Consider the following 18,202-nt stretch of genomic DNA (forward strand, 5'->3'; position numbering starts at 1 on the left):
CTGTAAACCCTGTAAGTTATTTGTAAATCTGTGAACTTTTGTTTTTTTATCCGAAAGTGTATAATGGCTTTAACAACAGTGCTATAACAACTCGGTATAGTAAGCCCACATTCGAGCAATTGCGCGCAGGAATCATTGAACCATTGTTGTGCTCGACTCTTGCAACAAAGTTTGCACAAAAACAGTATGATCTTTTACAAACAAATAGATCACTTCGTAGTACGAGCCACAATATTATGACGTAAATTTATTTAAAGGAAACGTTGCCTTGGATCGGACGAGTTGGTTTACAAAAAGCGTTTGTAACCATTTTTTTAATAAAATGCATATGGTTGGAAAGATGTTTTAAAAGTAGAATACAATGATCCACACACATTTGCCTCGAAATTGCGTGGTTTCCCTTTTACTGTGCGAACTAACACGGTCGGCCATTTATGGGAGTGAACAATTTGACTCCCATAAATAGCCGACCGTGTTAGTCGACGAGGTAAAAGGAAAACCGTGCAATTTCGAGGTATGTTTGTGTGAATCATTGTATTCTACTTTTACAACATCTTATACCCATATATATTTTATAACAAACGGTTACAAACGCTTTTCAAAGACCAACTCGACCGATCCAAGGCAACGTGTTCCTTTAAGTAACCATAATTAATTCAAGGTGCATGAAAGACAAACTTTTACAATGTTTATGAAAAAGTACTTCCTGCGAAAAATAAAGCTCATTACAAATTTATTTCATTGTTGATGTACATGGTTAGAAAGGGGCATTTTGGTTAATAGGGTTTAACAACACACTTGACTGACTGTTATTAAACCGCCAATAAAGGATGATCGCAAATATATAGATATTACAGTTTGTCGTTCTAGTAAAGATTATGTCTTTTGTGTCGGTTGTCTTTCTTGTCCTGTATGGCATTCCCAAATCAAGCAAACACTTACCGGGTTTCACTAAGTCTACCCCATCCATACTATAATATACCATAAATGTATGATTAGCAAATGTGAAGTTGAAAAAAAAACTGGTGAAAACCCTTTTAATGCATAGCATGGCACGGTATACACAGTCCGTCCAGCTACCATATCAGACACCATGACGAACATGACGGTGGCCATAATAAGTCTGCTGCCACCTAGCGTTCCAAAGTCTCCCATTCGATCTATGGACTTTTCTTGAGTTATGGGTGAGCTAGTGTTGCGTTAACATAGCACGGCACGGTAAACACAGTCCGTCCAGCTACCATCTCAGACACCGTAACGTACAGGACGGTGGCCATTATAAGCGGTGTGAGCCCCATGATCAACCAGCAGACGAATGTTTCCAGTAAAAATAGTTTCCTAAAAGATAAAAACAAAAATGTTCCACCATGGAAAGAAGTACAAGGTTCATACATTAAAATGTTTCGGAGGGATGCACAGAAGAGCATAAATGGTTAAATAAATTAGGAATCGGCCAACTGGCGCTTAAAAACGTATAATTTCTCCCTCCCAGATCCTTGAAAAAGCATGTAAAGATATTAGGCAAATCAGGGCTTAGTCATACAAAAAAAAGAAGATAAAAAGAACCATAGGCCTAACAAAATGCCTTAGAATAGGAGAGCAAAATGATACAAAGGAGTCTATACAAAAGATACATACTTTGTACACACCAATTGAAACACGTATAGGTTTTCGTATTATGATAGAGAGGTTTCGCAGAGTCACCAATACTCTTACGTGAACGGATACGTCATAATACGTCATCAGTTTTTGAGGTCCATGTGACGTATAACCGTTGTACACAAGTTAGAAAAGTCGCTCAAAACGGGAATCTGTCGCCATACACGTAAGTAAACAACAAGTATATTTTGTTCATGTTTATGTAGCGGATTTGCACCAGGTTTTCACCATGTCTATTAGAGGTATCATACATGGATGTAGTGGACATTTTGTTAACCACCATGCTTCAGAAAAAGAGAAATGGACTAAAAAGTTAGGAGACGGATGTCAGTTTAGCCTGTGGAGTTTTTATGTACTGTACATTTGGTTAATAGCGCCCTCTTGAGCCTCAAGTTGACGGCATTCGTTCGAATTTTGCGAAACAACTACACAGCTCACTTGACGCGAACGCGTACGGTTCGACATCTGTATGCGTTTTCGCATCCGCGACTCTGCGAAACATCTGTTTGTACACGAACATAGAATGAGGTGCATGCTGGTCTACTTAGTGTTTTGTGATCATGTCTATGGGATTTACATTGGGACCACCCGAACAGACCTAAATGCACTGTATTTTAAAAGTGAAAGAGGCGAAAGTCTTTTGACAGAGCCTTGGGTTCAATTCGCTCGTCCCCAGCGCCTTGCTTTAACCAAAGGCGCTGGGATGGGCAAACGTATCATGCACTGTCATTGGTTTAATAATGCGCAGTCCCATCATGCATCACACTCACACTGCACCATATTTCTATGCACTGTACGCATGACGTACTTCCTGAGCAAGAATCTGTGCAAGCGATTAGCCCATCCCAGCGGTCCTGGATAGACTGGCCGCTGGGGCCGAGCGAAATTTTTTTTATAAAAATGCGGGACTTTAGAGAGGATTGGTGGAAGCAGACTTTCCAGGTAAGTTCCACAGTTTCCGGTAATGTGCACATGCGCAGAATTACGCAAACAATGAACGTGTACCCGGTATGTCTGCTGCCACCTAGCGTTTGAAATTCACCCATTGACATGTGCCACTTACGGTGTTTTACTGATCCCGTTTTCTTGAAGCTGTATTCGCTTGAGGCGTGTATAGCACAATGCTGGTAGGAAAAGCCCAACAGATGGCAAGAAACAACCTCCAACTATTGCAAAATACAGGTTGACTTGAGGAACCGTTTCTAGCAAGAAAATCTGGAGGAGTATAACCAAGGGGCGTAGAACTAGTCGTTTCCAGCTGAAATCTGTCCGTTGATAAAGTAAGAAATGAACATGAGCTTGGACATGAACATGTTGTTGCATTAATGAGCTTGGAGCATTGGTGGTAGGCGGTAATTATAGGGTATTATGTTCCTCTGTCCTTTTGTTTACATGTATGTCTGTCTGTTTTGTTTCTTTGTCTCTTTCTGGCTGTTTTTGCAAGCTTCTGCTTATCAAAACCATACTCGTTATTCTTACATTTTGTTTAATGTTACTTAAAATGTTTTTTTTTTGCTTTACTACAAAGCTAAGAAAGGTCACAACTTACCACCCGATGGTATATCAAGTTTCTCCTCCAAGAACTGATACAAGGGATTGTTGCAGAGAAGTATAACCTGTATAAGATGCACCATGATCAATGACGAGCCAATGGTCTTGAAGGCACCATCGGGGAGCAACGTCAAAGCAGAGGCATTCCCGGTTGCGCTTCTAGTCGACCCGTAGATAATGAAAACCGTAATGATAATAGGCAAGAATGCGACCGTGTTTACTGCAGAAATTATACAAAAATGAAATTAAAGAAATTTGGAGACGAGTAGAGTTTACTGTTCAAAACGTCGAGAACAAAACGTTTACAGCGAACACTCCCTCAAAAAAAGATTTTAAACATGTTTGTCTGATTTTCCCGCATACCTGCTATTCATTTTTATATTAATTTGTATAGTTACTCAAATTTGGAGACCGTCAAAACACTACACTTCCGGTCAAAATGCTTGGACCACCAATTCGCATCATTAAAAACATTCTCTCACGCTTCCCAAACTCAATGTTAATGGCAGCGCAGACCGCGAAATGAGAGCCAACATTAAAAGGAGGCAATGGGGCGGGGGAGGTGGGGGTGGTAACGAGATATGGCTTGGATTGTAGGTCGCTAAACTATCCAGGAATCTTCAGGAGAAATTTTAAGTACTACCAACGATGATTATTACCAGTGTTGCTTAAAGCCATTGGACCCATTCGGTTAAAAAAAAAATAAAAGTTCACAGATTTACAAATAACTTACAGGGTTTACAGAAGGCAATGGTGAAAGACTTCTCTTGAAATATTATTCCATGAAATGCTTTACTTTTTGAGAAAACAGCAAAACAATATAACGAGAATTACAGATTTATTTTAAACACATGTCATGACACGGCGAAACGCGCGAAACAGGGTTTTTCCGTTGTTTTCTCCCGACTCCGATGACCGATTGAGCCTAAATTTTCACAGGTTTGTTATTTGATATAGAAGTTGTGGTATATCTCTACATATACATGTTGATGAAACAAAGCACAGTACGACCTACCACAAGCCGATATAATAACAACCTTTCCAGCATCCGACGGTTCTTTCATGTCCTGTTGTATCGTTGGGAGTATGTAGTGGACACCGGTTATATATATCAGTACCCCAATAATTTCTGCAAGATGGAGAAGAGGGGTCTCGTCATCCGGAGTGTCATCGTTGGTTGCACTGCTCGATTCCCCATCATTCGATAAAATCATTCCAAAGAGAACGACCGTGGCTGCAGCAATGTTACATGAAAAGGACAGCAACGAAACCAGCCTGTTACAGAAGATAACAATAACAATAACAATAACAATAACAATAACAATAACAATAACAATAACAATAACACTAACACTAACAATAACAATAACAAAAACAAAAACAAAAACAAAAACAAAAACAAAAACAATAAACAGAAACAGAAACAGAAACACAAAAACAAAACAGAAACAGAAACAGAAACAAAAACAAAAACAGAAACAGAAACAGAAACAGAAACAGAAACAGAAACAGAAACAGAAACAGAAACGAAAACGAAAACGAAAACGAAAACGAAAACGAAAACGAAAACGAAAACGAAAACGAAAACGAAAACGAAAACGAAAACGAAAACGAAAACGAAAACGAAAACGAAAACGAAAACGAAAACGAAAACGAAAACGAAAACGAAAACGAAAACGAAACAAAAACAAAACAAAACAAAACAAAAACACAAACAGGACAGCAACGAAACCAGCCTGTTACAGAAGATAACATTAACAATGACAATGACAATGACAATGACAATGACAATGACAATGACAATGACAATGACAATGGCAATGGCAATGGCAATGGCAATGGCAATGGCAATGGCAATGGCAATGGCAATGGCAATGGCAATGGCAATGACAATGACAATGACAATGACAATAATAATAATAATAATAATAATAATAAATAAATTACATTTGTATAGCGCTTTCCACAGGCGTTTCAAAGCGCTTTAACATTGTCTGAAAAGATGTGTTTTTAGTTGAGTGTTGAATGAGTTGATCGAGGATGTGTCACGGATGGGAAGAGGGAGCTTGTGTCAGCAAGTTGCTGGAGCAACTGAGAATACTCTATCACCATAGCGGGTATTCGTGCGTGGACCATTGGAAAGTTGAAGATGTATGTTGGATGTTGATCGAAGGCTCATGGATGAATAAGAACAAGAAATGTCTCAACCCTCAAGTGCACAAGAGTAAATTATTTGTCAACTGGCAATGATGATCTTAAGATACTATAGTCATAATACTGTTTGTTGTTTGTTGTTTGAATGATCTTCCCATCAAGGGAACTCGGCAAACTCCCTAATGGGATATGCAATACCAAGCTGGAAACAGCCAATCGCTCGCATACAAACATTGGTTTAACGTCTTTGATTATGAATTACCCAAACCATGAAATTGTGACGACAATATTTCTTGTCACTGAGGAATATACTTACTGATAGCAATCAAACAGTTTTCCAGGTTTCACCATTCCAGAGCAGCAGGACAGGTGAATATTTGCATGGGTTGGGGTTTATGTGTTAATTGATAAAGGACAGAATAAGGCTCATATTTTTGTGCACGAGCCTCAGACAGCGGACTGGTCTATGTTGTTAAAAACTCGGCGGGGAAACGAACTTGCCCTGGTCACTCTAACTTTTAATTATGTTACTCTTGCGTATTCTCTGTTAAGTCTGAGAAAATGGGATTTTTAACTCAATTTGTAGGCCGAGTTATTGGTGTTTCTGATAAGCTGAGTATGGGTTCAAGTCCTCGTCGTTTTGTCCCTGACCAACATACTAAAGGTGTGACTGTAATACTGCTTTTGTTCTTCGACTCGATCAAAAGAACACAGATAACTCGTCGTGGAAGAGCAAAGAGTAAACATGTATAAAGTCTTGTTTAAATTTCATATGTCCATTGTGAACTTTTGACCCCTTGACGTCACAAGTGGCATGGATTCATCAGTTTCACTCACCAAATATTTTTGGGTGTCTTCAGAATCGTTAGCAGGCAGGCAACGATGCCTATCGCAACGGGGAAATAGCAGAAGTAACCCCGGAGTACCGGAACACCGAGGAGCATTATTAGTTCGGAACCGGCCAGAGGTATAGCTGCACCGGACAAGAAACATACACAGACCAGGAGAATATTCACGACAGTTCTGCGTGATATAAAAATTACAATAAATAACTGAATTAAAACAAACACTAGTTTTAGAAAGTGTAAAATACATTTCCAGCACGGAGCTTGGAACAATGATATAAAAAACAAAAAAAAGAAGAAAAAAAGCATAGAACCGGTTGACATTACCCTGCTCGGCTACCAAGGGCCTCAGAGCTAATCGCCCCATACGGATGACGCTCTGTTGGATATTTCTCGCGAACCATGTTCCAGCAGCGTGCTAGGAGCACCATGGTAAAAACAACAGCGGAATAAACGAGACCACCGGTGACAAGCCCAAGCCATCCTGTAAAAAATAAAACAGTCTTAAAAAGTCCAGAGATATTTTACCGATACCTATACACCGGGATTGGTGATGTTTTCTCAAAACAAACAAACAAATGGCACTCAAAGGTACAGCGTTAAGCATGTATTTAAAAAGCAACCTCTCCTGCTTATCATAAGAAAAACAAGAATTTACCCAGTCAGATTCCCTTGTGGTTTATATTGATGTCTGAAACAAAAAGTTGCATCCCCTTAAGGTGATCCCCTGGCTGCCGCTTCCGGGGTTGTATCGTAATTTGGCTGTTGACGCTTGTATGGCTTCTGACTCGCAACCCGAACAAAGATATTGACAAAATAGGGACACCGCCAATATTGGGCTAGATAGCTCAGTTGGTAGAGCTCCGGCACGTTAATCCGTTGGTTCGAATTTCACTCTAGTCGATTCTTTGTTCAACCCAAAAATCATTTCAAAATTTACCCAGTAAGTTTCCCTTGTGGTTTATATTGATAAAAGAAAAACAATTAATGAAATTGAGGAGTTATGTCTATTTTTATCAAAAAGGTAATCATTATTTTCGCAAGCTGTACAGGGAATACTTGACAAAACAAAATAATTACTTTTTCATACCCTTTGCTTCTGCAACTCCATGGTTAGATTACACAACAATGAGTGCTTTAAGTAAAACAGGCATAACTTCTCTTAAAAATTATCAATTTGTTTAATTATGTTTTTCTTCTTCAGAAAGCAAGAAAGAATGATTTGTTAATAATATGTGCATCACTTGGGTTTTGAGTGTCAGTTAAAAAAAAAAAAATATTTCGGCCAACCTCTTGTTGACAAGAGCAATTGAAATAGTTGTATGTTAATAATCAAAAATACTTTAAAGTCACCTGGAAATAGAATTTTTTTCTTTCAAACATAAGAGTGTATGCTTACAACAATAAAACAATTGTTTTAGTAATTGTTTGTCACGATTTATATGTTTAAAAAATATATAAAGTTGTTTGGGGGCTGACTCCGCCTACCCCTTTTGTGACGTCAATCGAGGCAGACTTTGCCTGCAATGCTTATAGTAAACACACGTGTAAAGTACATGTACGTCCAAGCCGTGAGTTGGTACATTTCAAAAAGTGTTTTTCTGCATTCAGCAGCAATACACCTGGTCGGCATTGCCGGAAAAAAACTTTTTGTTGTTCAAACTTACAAACTCACGACTTGGTCCGTACATGTACTTTGCAACTGTGTTTACCCTACGCATTACAGGCAAAGTCTGCCTCGATTGGCGTCACGAACAGCGCTCTCTCGGGTCGGGGTCTACTCTTAAATTTGTAAATAACATAAGAACTGATTTTTGTAAAACCTTAGTTAAAGGCCGGGTACAGGTCTGGTTTTTACTAACAAAACAGTTGCTGGCAGTGTAAGCACTTAATGTAAGCCACCATATACATAAACTGACAAACCTGTAGAAGTTTGAAATCGATCAGCCATCTGGGTCCCGAGAAAATAGTGAAAAACCGATTACACATTTTGCATGAAATCATTGAATAGCCACGCACGGTCCAGGCTTGCAAAATTTCCCTGTATAGATTTTTGAATATCGCCCTCATGCGTCTCAGCGCCGTTGGTACACTCATTCCCATTCAGGCTTTAGGGCGGAGGTGGCCGGCCGTTTGCGGTCGTCTACTGAAAGGCCACTGAAGGGTCATCCGCATATATAATGAGCTCTTTCACGTACGGCCATGCAACTGCACGTCGTGTGTGTGTGGAAATGTGTATGTATTGCAAACTGCGTGTAGGTGTACGTGTATAGACCATGTTACCCTTGTACAGTCAGTCGGATGCATGACCGTTATCAATAAATAATAAGCTTGGAGAACATGTTTTCAAAAATTCATTTCGGGAAAATAAAACACTGTAACGAAAAAAAAACATCACACAACGAAGCGATAATGTTTTATTGTACCTAGAAAATTAATAACACGATTTTTTGTGTTAAAAATACAGAAATATGAGACCAAAAACATCACGGATTTTGTGCAGAAATAAGGGTCTCCGTAAGTCGTTTTTATAATATTTAAAACACAGCTATTCGCTGCGTATCTTATGAGCTTCTGCTTGGAGGGCACGTTTTCAAAAATTCATTTCGGGAAAATTAAACACTGTAACGAAAAAAAACATCACACAACGAAGCGATAATGTTTTATTGTACCTAGAAAATTAATAACACGATTTTTTGTGCTAAAAATACAGAAATATGAGACCAAAAGCATCACGGATTTTGAGAAGAAATAAGGGTCTCCGTAAAAGTCATTTTCATAATATTTAACTAAATTGGGCAGAATAATTTTCCTTAATGAGTGTTAGATACACTATTCATCTAGTATTTTACTATGTTCGTTTTTCCTAAGGAACCCCAAAACAGTCAAAAACCTTTACAGAATATGTCTTCGTCAGCGTAATCGTTTGAATCAAAATGTCCAGCATGGCTAAAAAATGAGAGCCCGATTGTGATTGGTCAGACTGTACTACGTTGCCTTCTTGACTAATCAGCTGCTGCGTAAGAAAACGCTAGGCAAGTTGATTGTGTGCGGCTTCCTACTTACTACGAGAAATCTGAAAGCTGTGTTTGGTAAACAGTGAGGTACCAGACTATTTAGCGTCTCGTGGTTTCGTTGTGAAGAAAAACTTGTTTGTTTGTTTGTTTGTTTGTTTATTAGACAATCTCCACAGAATTCTTTAAAATACAACAATTGGACAAAAACAGATAAAAAATACAAGGGAAAAGACATTTGAATCTGAGGAATTGTCGAGGATAACACAAAAAAGCTAAAATAAGCTTATTTCCATTGTGGTCCTCTATACAAAATAAAAATGCAGAAACACTGAAGACACATTAAAATACAAGTATACAACTATGACTAGAAAATTGCACATGAAATAAAACAAATGGAATAGGCGACCAAGACACCCAACAACAAACAAATTGATTCGTGTCACCTGGCCCGGCCACTGTGTCACCACGAGTACTGTTCTAATGAAAAAAAAGAATAAATTAACCGACTACAAACAATGCATCCTCCTGTACCCCATTGCCAGTCAGCTACTGGGAAAACAGTTTTGTTTTTCTTACATTTGGTCTCACAAACTTTTCACTTTAACTTTTCACTCAACAAATAACAATTTTAAAGCATTTTTCAGATGCTAAAAAAATCTCATTGGTTTATACTCTTATTTCAGATGCACTATTTTCTTGTAAGGCATCACCGTCACGAGCCCAATCCCACATATTCATTTATTTATTTATTTATTTGCACCTCTTGTGGGGGTTCAGTAGTCAAATTAATAGTTTTTAATACCAACAAAATGAAAACTCTGTCACACTTTTTCCTGTTTTATGGAAACATTTATTTGTTTTCGGTTTCTTCTTTCAGCAGCATGAATGTCTCACACAGTTACCAACATTTCCATGTACACACAATTATATAAAACAGAAAAAATACAATTATATAAAAGATTTACACACAAGTATTGTGGCAGTACAATTAAAAGTAATTGCAGGGACACCCAAGTAATTAGGAGACCTGTTAATTACCCAAGTTAAAATACTTTCCACTTGATACTTATTTTCTTGCTTTTTGTAGTATCACATCCAACTTGTAATACAACTGTTAGGACATTTTGGAATGTTTAGTATTGCATAAAATAAGTTAAATATTAATAATGAAAACCCTGTAAAGCAATCATATGAACATTGCTTTTTACCTTCAAGGTACATTTTTGTATTACACAGAATCGGTAAGGATACAAAAATGTTGCTTTATTTCAGTTTTGACAATGAAATTCATACCAGAGACATTCTTTTCTGTGAAAAACTTCCCTCTGAAATTAAGTCATGTTCGACAAAACTGAATCTGAAAACCTCAAGAAAAAAGAAAAAAAGGCATTAGCTGATCCCATCACATTCACTACTACTATTTTGTCAGCTCTACCAATCCTGTATAGTACCTTAAACACAAAAATCAGACACCTAAGTCCATGTACCTTGCTATAATAAATAACAAATAACATTAAGGGACACAGATTGGTTTTTGTCTATGTGACAGCCAAACCAAATTTTAAAAAATATCACCATAATATGTTCACATAAACATAGAGTTCATCCATGTTTAGCGCTGCCAACCACATATCTGGCAACAGCGGAACGATTCATACATGAATCAAATTGTTTCTCAGCTTCACATATTTTCTGATGACCAATTGTCCAAACCATATCATTTCGAAAATAATCTTTTCTCAAAACTATCAACAGCTGCAGTGTTTCCTACAAAGTATCAAGTAACTTTTTTATGGTCATTATTTGTTGAAGTATTTACATATCTATGACACTACATTTCAAGGAAAATTTTTCCGATTTTGCAAGAAATATGTTACTCCTGGCTGGGTTACAACATCAGGAAGAAACCAGTCACTGTTTAAGTTCCTCGGCAAGTACCTCGTGAAGGAATCGCCCAATACTTTAACTTGAAAAAACGGTAGGTCATCAAGAGTGCTAGGCCTGAAATTGGAGGGAAATAGAAACAATAAGATAAAATTTTCATTTTATTAAACTGTTGTTTTAACCAAGCCACATTAGAAAAAAGAAAAAACTAACCTTTTCTCCCCAACCAAACTTACCATGATTCAATTTTCTTCAAACAAATTTACAATACAAAATAAGCATGACCAGGGCCTAATTTCATGGCTCTGCTTACCGCAGTATTTTGTGCTTGCGATCACCATTACTTCGCTTACTGTGCAAGCGCAGAATTTTTGCGCTAGCGGTGTAAGCGAATAATGACTAGTATTTTAGTAACGTCGCGTACACGCGTGCACATGCAAAAATTCACTGTTAACCTGTTAAATACGCTTGACATACGCGCAGAATTCCCTGCTTAAGTAAGCGCTGATTCTTTGCTTACGTTACGGTAAGCAGAGCCATGAAATTGGGCCCAGATAACGAGCCAAAAATTTCATAAAATCTAAGTAAACTACTGTCTGATCTGATAAAACTGAACGCTGAAATTTACTTGCATTTTTACACATCAATTTCAATAAAAAAGAAAACAAAGAAGGCTTAATCAGATTGGAGTACCTCGAGGTGAATTACTGAAACAAACTCTGACTAAAAAGGCTTTAAGTAGTGACATCTTTCATCATAAGACTGCGGCAAAACAAAACAAAAATCAGTTACATGTATGTTTTTTTTTTTATTTATTTGTTTTCACCTAAAAAAGCTACTTTCAACATGCATAAATTGTTTAAAGTGCACAAAACATTGTTCTACCTAAAGTATTGTAAAGCCCGGTTCATACTTCCTGCGAATGCGAATGCGAAGCGAATGTTGACGTCACAAATTCGCAACAAATATTCGCGGAAGTTGGCCTGTGCTCGACTCTTGCAAATATTCGCAGCGAAAACGGAGTTGTGACGTCAAATTCACGACATAGTCGCTTCGCTTTCGCGTTCGTAGGAAGTATGAACCGGGCTTAACGTACTCTAGCACTAGCAGGATGGCTGTTATAAAAAGGTCAAGGTTAATTTCAACTGAAAAATGTCAGCCATTTTTTATTTTTAGGTACAAAGTGGCCACTTTAGGAAGAAATAAAACTATTTTAAAAATTGCAAAGACTTATTTATTAGTCAATTTTATTATTTTTGCAATGCAAAAACAGAGAAGCATACTGAACTTACAATCCAGAGGAAATCGAGTCACTGTCTTCAAAGAATTCATCTTTACCGTTGGTAGTTCCCACAGGGTTGCTGAAGAAGAGAAAGCCACACCAATAAATTTCTTTAAAAAAAACTTTTTATAGTCTCGTCTTGTCATGTTAGATGCCTTGCAAATAAACTGCATTTACTCTGCCACATAACTATCTTTTGTTTTCCTTTTGTGATTGAGCTTTCACCTCAACCATCACAAAACCTTTTAAAATAAATCAACACCTTTGAGTTTGACTTGTGTTTGATGAACCACCCTCGATAACCAATTAAAAAACATTCCTGGTTTCATCCATTTGATAGAGAAAATGTTTATCACAACTTGTTTTTTTGATACAAACATTACTTATCTTGGAAAGTCTAACACAAATTTGATAACTTACATTTTAATTAAAACAGAGGGAAGGGTTTGTTGTTCATGGAACTCCTTATCCACAGGTGTTGAAACAGCATGGTAGAGTAGGCCTATCTAGATGCACTGCCACCACTAGGACTAAAATGTAGGAATAAAAAAATAGTTTATTTTCAGTGACTGACTGAACAAATTCACAGAGACAGAGGCCAGTCTCAGTTTTTGTCTGGCTTTTTTTTCAAGGCCCTAAAATTTTAACAAGGTGAAAGAGAAATAATTTCGTAAAACTGTCAAAATCATAAGTTCACAGAGATTTCAGAGTGCTTTTGACGTAGCTAAACTGTGACCAACGATACTATTATTAGTGGTATCGTTGGAATGCCACACGAAGATTTTCCGATTTGACGGTGAAGATTTTCTTATTGAAAAAAAAAAAAAAAATCAGATGATGAAATGACAAGTTTGTTGGATTCTAAATTAAACAAAATACTCACTTCATTGGGCTTGAACTGGCCATAGTGCTGGTCTCAGGCATGACTTAGCTTACGTGTGTGTGTTCGTGCGTGTGTCTAGAGCAGCAACGTGGCCAACCCATCGACGTGAATAACACTACAACCTCATATGCTTGGCTCATCTCCACGGAGGGTTAATTTGGTGCGCTTTGCGCGGCGAGATCGATCATCCTTGAGAACGACGTTTGCTGCGAACCAGTAACCGACCGTTCGCGAATTATTTACGCGTGCCGAATTGAGAAAACAAAATAACTATTATTGGTCGTGTGAGGGCAGTATCTACGAAATTGATTAAAAAAATTAATAAAACGCTACCGGAGCGATAAAGTCCGAGCGGAAAATTACTTTTCTTTCTTTCTCATCAAATATGGCATTATGGACGGAAATATTTCAAGGGATGTTTTCTACTATCATTATCATTAGACCGTGTAAGTATTATGTAAATCTGTGATCTTAGGAATTTTTTACGAGGTTTTTTCTTACCAATTCTGTACCCCCCCTTTAACTGTTTATTCACATTCCACTCATCAAAACACATATATTAGTGACAAAAGCTTTTTTTGAAAAAATACCACTTCCAGGTGACTTTAAAGTACTTGGGAATGAGCTGTTACTGAAAGTCTTTAGCATTAAATCTCACTTGGTAGCGTGCAATGTAGAGTTGTTTATTTCAGGCTAGGCATCTGAGCGCAACACGGTGTTTTTTGTTTCTTACATTACTCTCTTGCAGTTAGCTTCGATGGCTAGGTTGGATATAGCCAAGAGAGAATACTGGTCGTTTGGCAATTCCCAAAGGTGTCCAGTGCCCAATATTTAAGATTAGTGCAAACGAAATTACAAGTTGTAGTTGACTAGAATCTGCCCCTTTGATGCGCCCTCTGGGGTTCCTCGTAAGAGTCACCCCGGTGTCGTTTTTTTTTTTAAAAGGTTGTGGACTGGGTTCGAATCCCCAAACTAACCGCTGATTTCACAATGACTAGAATAAATATGGTTGATTAGTAAACGAATCACAATTTCTTAATTTGTGCAATCTAACGTTATACCAATATTTGTATATGGCAGACATTGGCTGTTTAGTTGCCAGCTCGGAGTTTGTATCCCCCTTTGGGAGTTTGCTGAGTGTTGCAGATCCCCCGATGGGAAGATCATCTGAACAATATGTTTGTCTTACCTGTACTGACCACTAGCACTGACGTCACCATAGAGCCATATCCACAGGTACATGCACTCAGCGATAAAACCGTCTGGATAACACTCAACCCCTCACCCTGACGAAAGAATAAGTAAAACGTCAAAAACTTAAAGACTCTGTCACGTTTCAAGTCTCACTTGGTGTCGTATCCCATACATAAAGTAACACATCTGTGAAAATTTTGGAATCAATTGGTCATCGAAGGTGCAAGATTATAATAAAGTTGCACAAATTATGCGTTTCGGATGCTGCCTAATAAAAGGCTTCAGGCCGGAAGTATTTTAATATTTGAGTGGGATTACATCTGTCTGAAAAACTACGTTAGTTTAGAGGGGAGCCGTTTCTCACAATGTTTGTACTATCATCAGCTCTCCATTGCTCGTATACCAAGTAAGTTGTCATATGCCAGCAATTATTTTGAGTGATTAAGCAATAATAAGTGCCTAGTACCTTTAATGTGCGGCGATCTTTACTTGGAAGAGTAAACCCCTTTTGTCTCAGGTTGTATAATTTGTTGGTTCGTCCCTGCTCTTACCTTTGCCGATAGATCTCGTATACTGTCTTCATCCTGTTCTTGGTACAGACGAGTTCGAGAAGATTTCAGTAGGTGTAACTCCTGCCCGTGCTCCGTAGCCTTGTCGGCCATGATTGGTATACGGGGAGTTAACTGTGTGAGTGTTTTGACCCAGACTTTGGTTCTTACAATGAAGTGTTTACGCCTTTCAACATTTCACAGTGGAGAACGATTCAGACCTGACTGCCAAAACAAATTCACAAAAGAAAAACACATAAAGCTGTGATACGCTCTGTGAATAAATAGTTATTTCAAAACCACTGACGCATTTACCGGTACGTGGTGTGTACATTGCTTGCAAGAAACGCTACTGCAAAAAATCATTTATGAATTGTACGTAAGCAGCCATCTGACCCTTGCCTTCAGGGCCCATTTTCACAATGCATGTATTAGGCACAAGTTGCATGGGTCTGTAGCAGAGAATTGGCGCTCACAAATTACAAAAAGAAGAAGCAGTTTTCTATCTGGGCTTTTCATGGGTAAGCAGGGAATGTTGGCCTGTGCGCGTGCTTAAACGACATTTGAAATTTTAGTCCACATGATTGTATTAAGGGACTAAACCACTTTTAGATTTAAATTAAATCGTTTGAGATTTAAATGTTAAATGCTTTATAATAAGTTTGATGAGTCAAGTGGATTGGTCCTTGACTACAATCCTTTGGATTAACTTTAAAATTCCTCAACTTTAGAGTAGTATTTTATTAAAGGGTCTATGTACTTTTTGTAGGATAAAAAACACAATGTCCACAAAATTGCACTAAACTTACACAGTTGCATGATAATGATAGTAGAAAGCTTCCCTGAAAACATTACTTGCCGAGGTGCTGTAGTTTTTGATTACATAAGTAAAACAATGTAATGAAAATAATTTTCGTCTCAGTGATCATGATACGAAAATTGTTTTAGCATGTCAAAACGTATTTTCACGACATTGTTTTACTCATTTCTCAAAAACTACAGCACCTTAGCAACTAATATTTCAAGGTATGCTTCTGCTATCATTATCTTCAAACGGTGTAAGATTTAATGTGAATCTATGGACATTGTGTTTTGTATTAACAAATCTCGTCTGCACTAGCTGGGCATGTAAGCCCCCTAAGCACTTACACAGCTAGTACAGTAATTCTGCACTTGCCCTGGGATGAGAGCGGCAAGCATGAGAGCGGCAAAATTTCATGGGGCTGCTTAAGCACAAAATAATTGCTTAAGCACGAAAATAGCTTGCTTATGTTACACACTTGCCAAAATGTAATACCATAATTACATTGGTTGTGACTGGTGCTTAGCTGATTTTACTTAGCATAACAATTGAGTGGAGTGTTGGCCGGTGGTCCAATTTTACCAAAGGCCCTGCTGAACGTATACCAACGTATGCACAAAATAGTTCGAACATTTTCAAAGTCCAAGAACGTCCAACTTCCCAACGAATTGCATCGAAAAAGTCGACATCGGTGTTGGAAATGTGTGTTTGAGCAGCCCGATGATTAACATCGTCTGACAACAAAGATTAATTTTAAATTTCCGAACATGAGATTCCATTCATCAGCTGTCCACAAATTCGCTCAGTTTTCTAAATGCGCCAGACTAATAATACTAGACAGAATAATTATGCTCCCTTTTTTTAGGGTTAAGTGGTTAGGAATACGTAGGAATCCATTAGGAATACGTTAGGAATGTGTTTCTATTGTTATTATTATGTTTAGTAGTATAGTAGTCGTAGTATAGTTAGTTATATTTCATTATGCCATTTCAACGATAAAGAACAGTACTTTCAGATGGGCTATGGAATAAACAAAAGCATAGTAGTTTACTTTGATCCGTAGACCCGCCTCCCCACATATGGTTGTAAAACAAGTAATACAACGAATAATAAAATATAATTATAATGTATATTTAATACAGCAAAGACGGAGAGGTAAATAAACTATAAATAGAACATTTGCATGTACATCAATTGATTATATGAAACAATGTGAAACATTAGGCCTACGGCAAACAAAACTTGTCTAGTGAAATGTTACAGAGATACTTTATCGTACTGGAAAATTAATTAATAGAAGTTCCAAGCTTGCATCATGTGATTCCATGCTATCTTTCGCTGTGTAGCAACGTAAAAACCTATATAGTTTTACGATTTTCGTATGTCAATTTAGAAATAGTCTAGTTCGTCAAACCGATAATTCCTAGCTGTGTATACAGTGCTCAGTCTTGTAACGTCTTGCGAGGTAACCAGACTTCTGCAAAAGAAAATTTATTCTCTATGTTTATCTCATGATAAAATTAACGAATTTTCTCAGAACGCACCATAAAGAACTTACCTACATGTTCGTTTTTGTTTCCCACGAAAATCATCATACGTCGTCCTCAGAACGAGAAAAACTCCTCCATCTGTCGGTTGGTGGCGCTGTTTAATGGACTATGCAAAGTTGTACAAAATAAACACTACAAGAAAGAGCAGTGTTGTATTCAAGACCGTTACACCCGAGACCAAGACAAAGACCAAGATCAGCATGTCCAAGAGCAAGACCAAAGAAAGTGGAGACCAAAGGGTAAACTGTTTGTTTATGTTTCCCACGAAATTCATTATTAGTAGTCCTCAGAACGAGAAAAACGCCTCCATCTGTCGGTTGGTGGCGCTGTTTAATGAACTATGCAAACTTGTACGAAATAAACACTACAAGAAAGAGCAGTGTTGTATTCAAGACCGTTACAACCGAGGCCAAGACAAAGACCAAGATCAGCATGTCCAAGGGGGAGACCGAGACAAACACCAAGAAAGTCGAGACCCAAGGGAAGACCAGGGTGCCGAGGGGAACCGGTCTCGAAGACAGGTACTTGCTTTTCAGATTCAGTGATTCTCTTGGACACGATATCATTGGATACACGTGCAGTTACATGAGCTTTTCATAGTCGGTTTTGATTAGTTAGGAGGATGTTGGTGCAATCACCTCGGACCAATCAAAACACAAATGATGGAAAGCTTACTTTCGGTCGTCTACATGCTGTGTTCACGTCCGTTTACAAGGAGCGACCAAATTAACAAGTAATTTCTCTTTCTGTAATTTAAAATTATTTGCTTATAACTGCGCAAAATGCAATCACTTCTTGGGACCATATATGCAATGCCGCGGTAAAAGACTGGT

The 18,202-nt window shown here is 37.9% G+C and overlaps 1 protein-coding gene and 1 long non-coding RNA gene across 2 annotated transcripts; both read right to left on the minus strand.

Moving 5' to 3' along the window:
* Window positions 1-578: 578 nt before the first annotated feature.
* Window positions 579-15,230, minus strand: LOC117298467 (amino acid transporter AVT1A-like). Its single transcript, XM_033781744.1, has 8 exons — window positions 15,021-15,230; window positions 14,465-14,561; window positions 6,537-6,693; window positions 6,202-6,387; window positions 4,226-4,485; window positions 3,209-3,430; window positions 2,723-2,924; window positions 579-1,338 (listed from the first exon to the last, which is right to left on the minus strand). Exons 1-8 carry the CDS (start codon window positions 15,129-15,131, stop codon window positions 1,179-1,181), a joined length of 1,395 nt encoding a protein of 464 aa, XP_033637635.1. The 5' UTR covers window positions 15,132-15,230; the 3' UTR covers window positions 579-1,178.
* Window positions 10,054-13,364, minus strand: LOC117298468. Its single transcript, XR_004519972.1, has 4 exons — window positions 13,276-13,364; window positions 12,813-12,922; window positions 12,403-12,471; window positions 10,054-11,227 (listed from the first exon to the last, which is right to left on the minus strand). It is a non-coding gene; the product is annotated as an uncharacterized LOC117298468 (long non-coding RNA).
* Window positions 15,231-18,202: the final 2,972 nt, after the last annotated feature.

This window comes from Asterias rubens, chromosome 13 (assembly GCF_902459465.1).
Source record: "Asterias rubens chromosome 13, eAstRub1.3, whole genome shotgun sequence".
NCBI classification, from domain to species: domain Eukaryota; kingdom Metazoa; phylum Echinodermata; class Asteroidea; order Forcipulatida; family Asteriidae; genus Asterias; species Asterias rubens.

Excerpts from the sequence above, each read along its gene's own strand:
- LOC117298467 (XM_033781744.1), bottom strand. The coding sequence starts at position 15,131 with ATGGCCGACAAGGCTACGGAGCACGGGCAGGAGTTACACCTACTGAAA. Across the intron at positions 4,486-6,201 it reads AAGACACCCAAAAATATTTG|GCTGGTTTCGTTGCTGTCCT; the intron begins GTGAGTGAAACT and ends CTTCTGTAACAG. Across the intron at positions 3,431-4,225 it reads TGTTATTATATCGGCTTGTG|TAAACACGGTCGCATTCTTG; the intron begins GTAGGTCGTACT and ends TAATTTCTGCAG.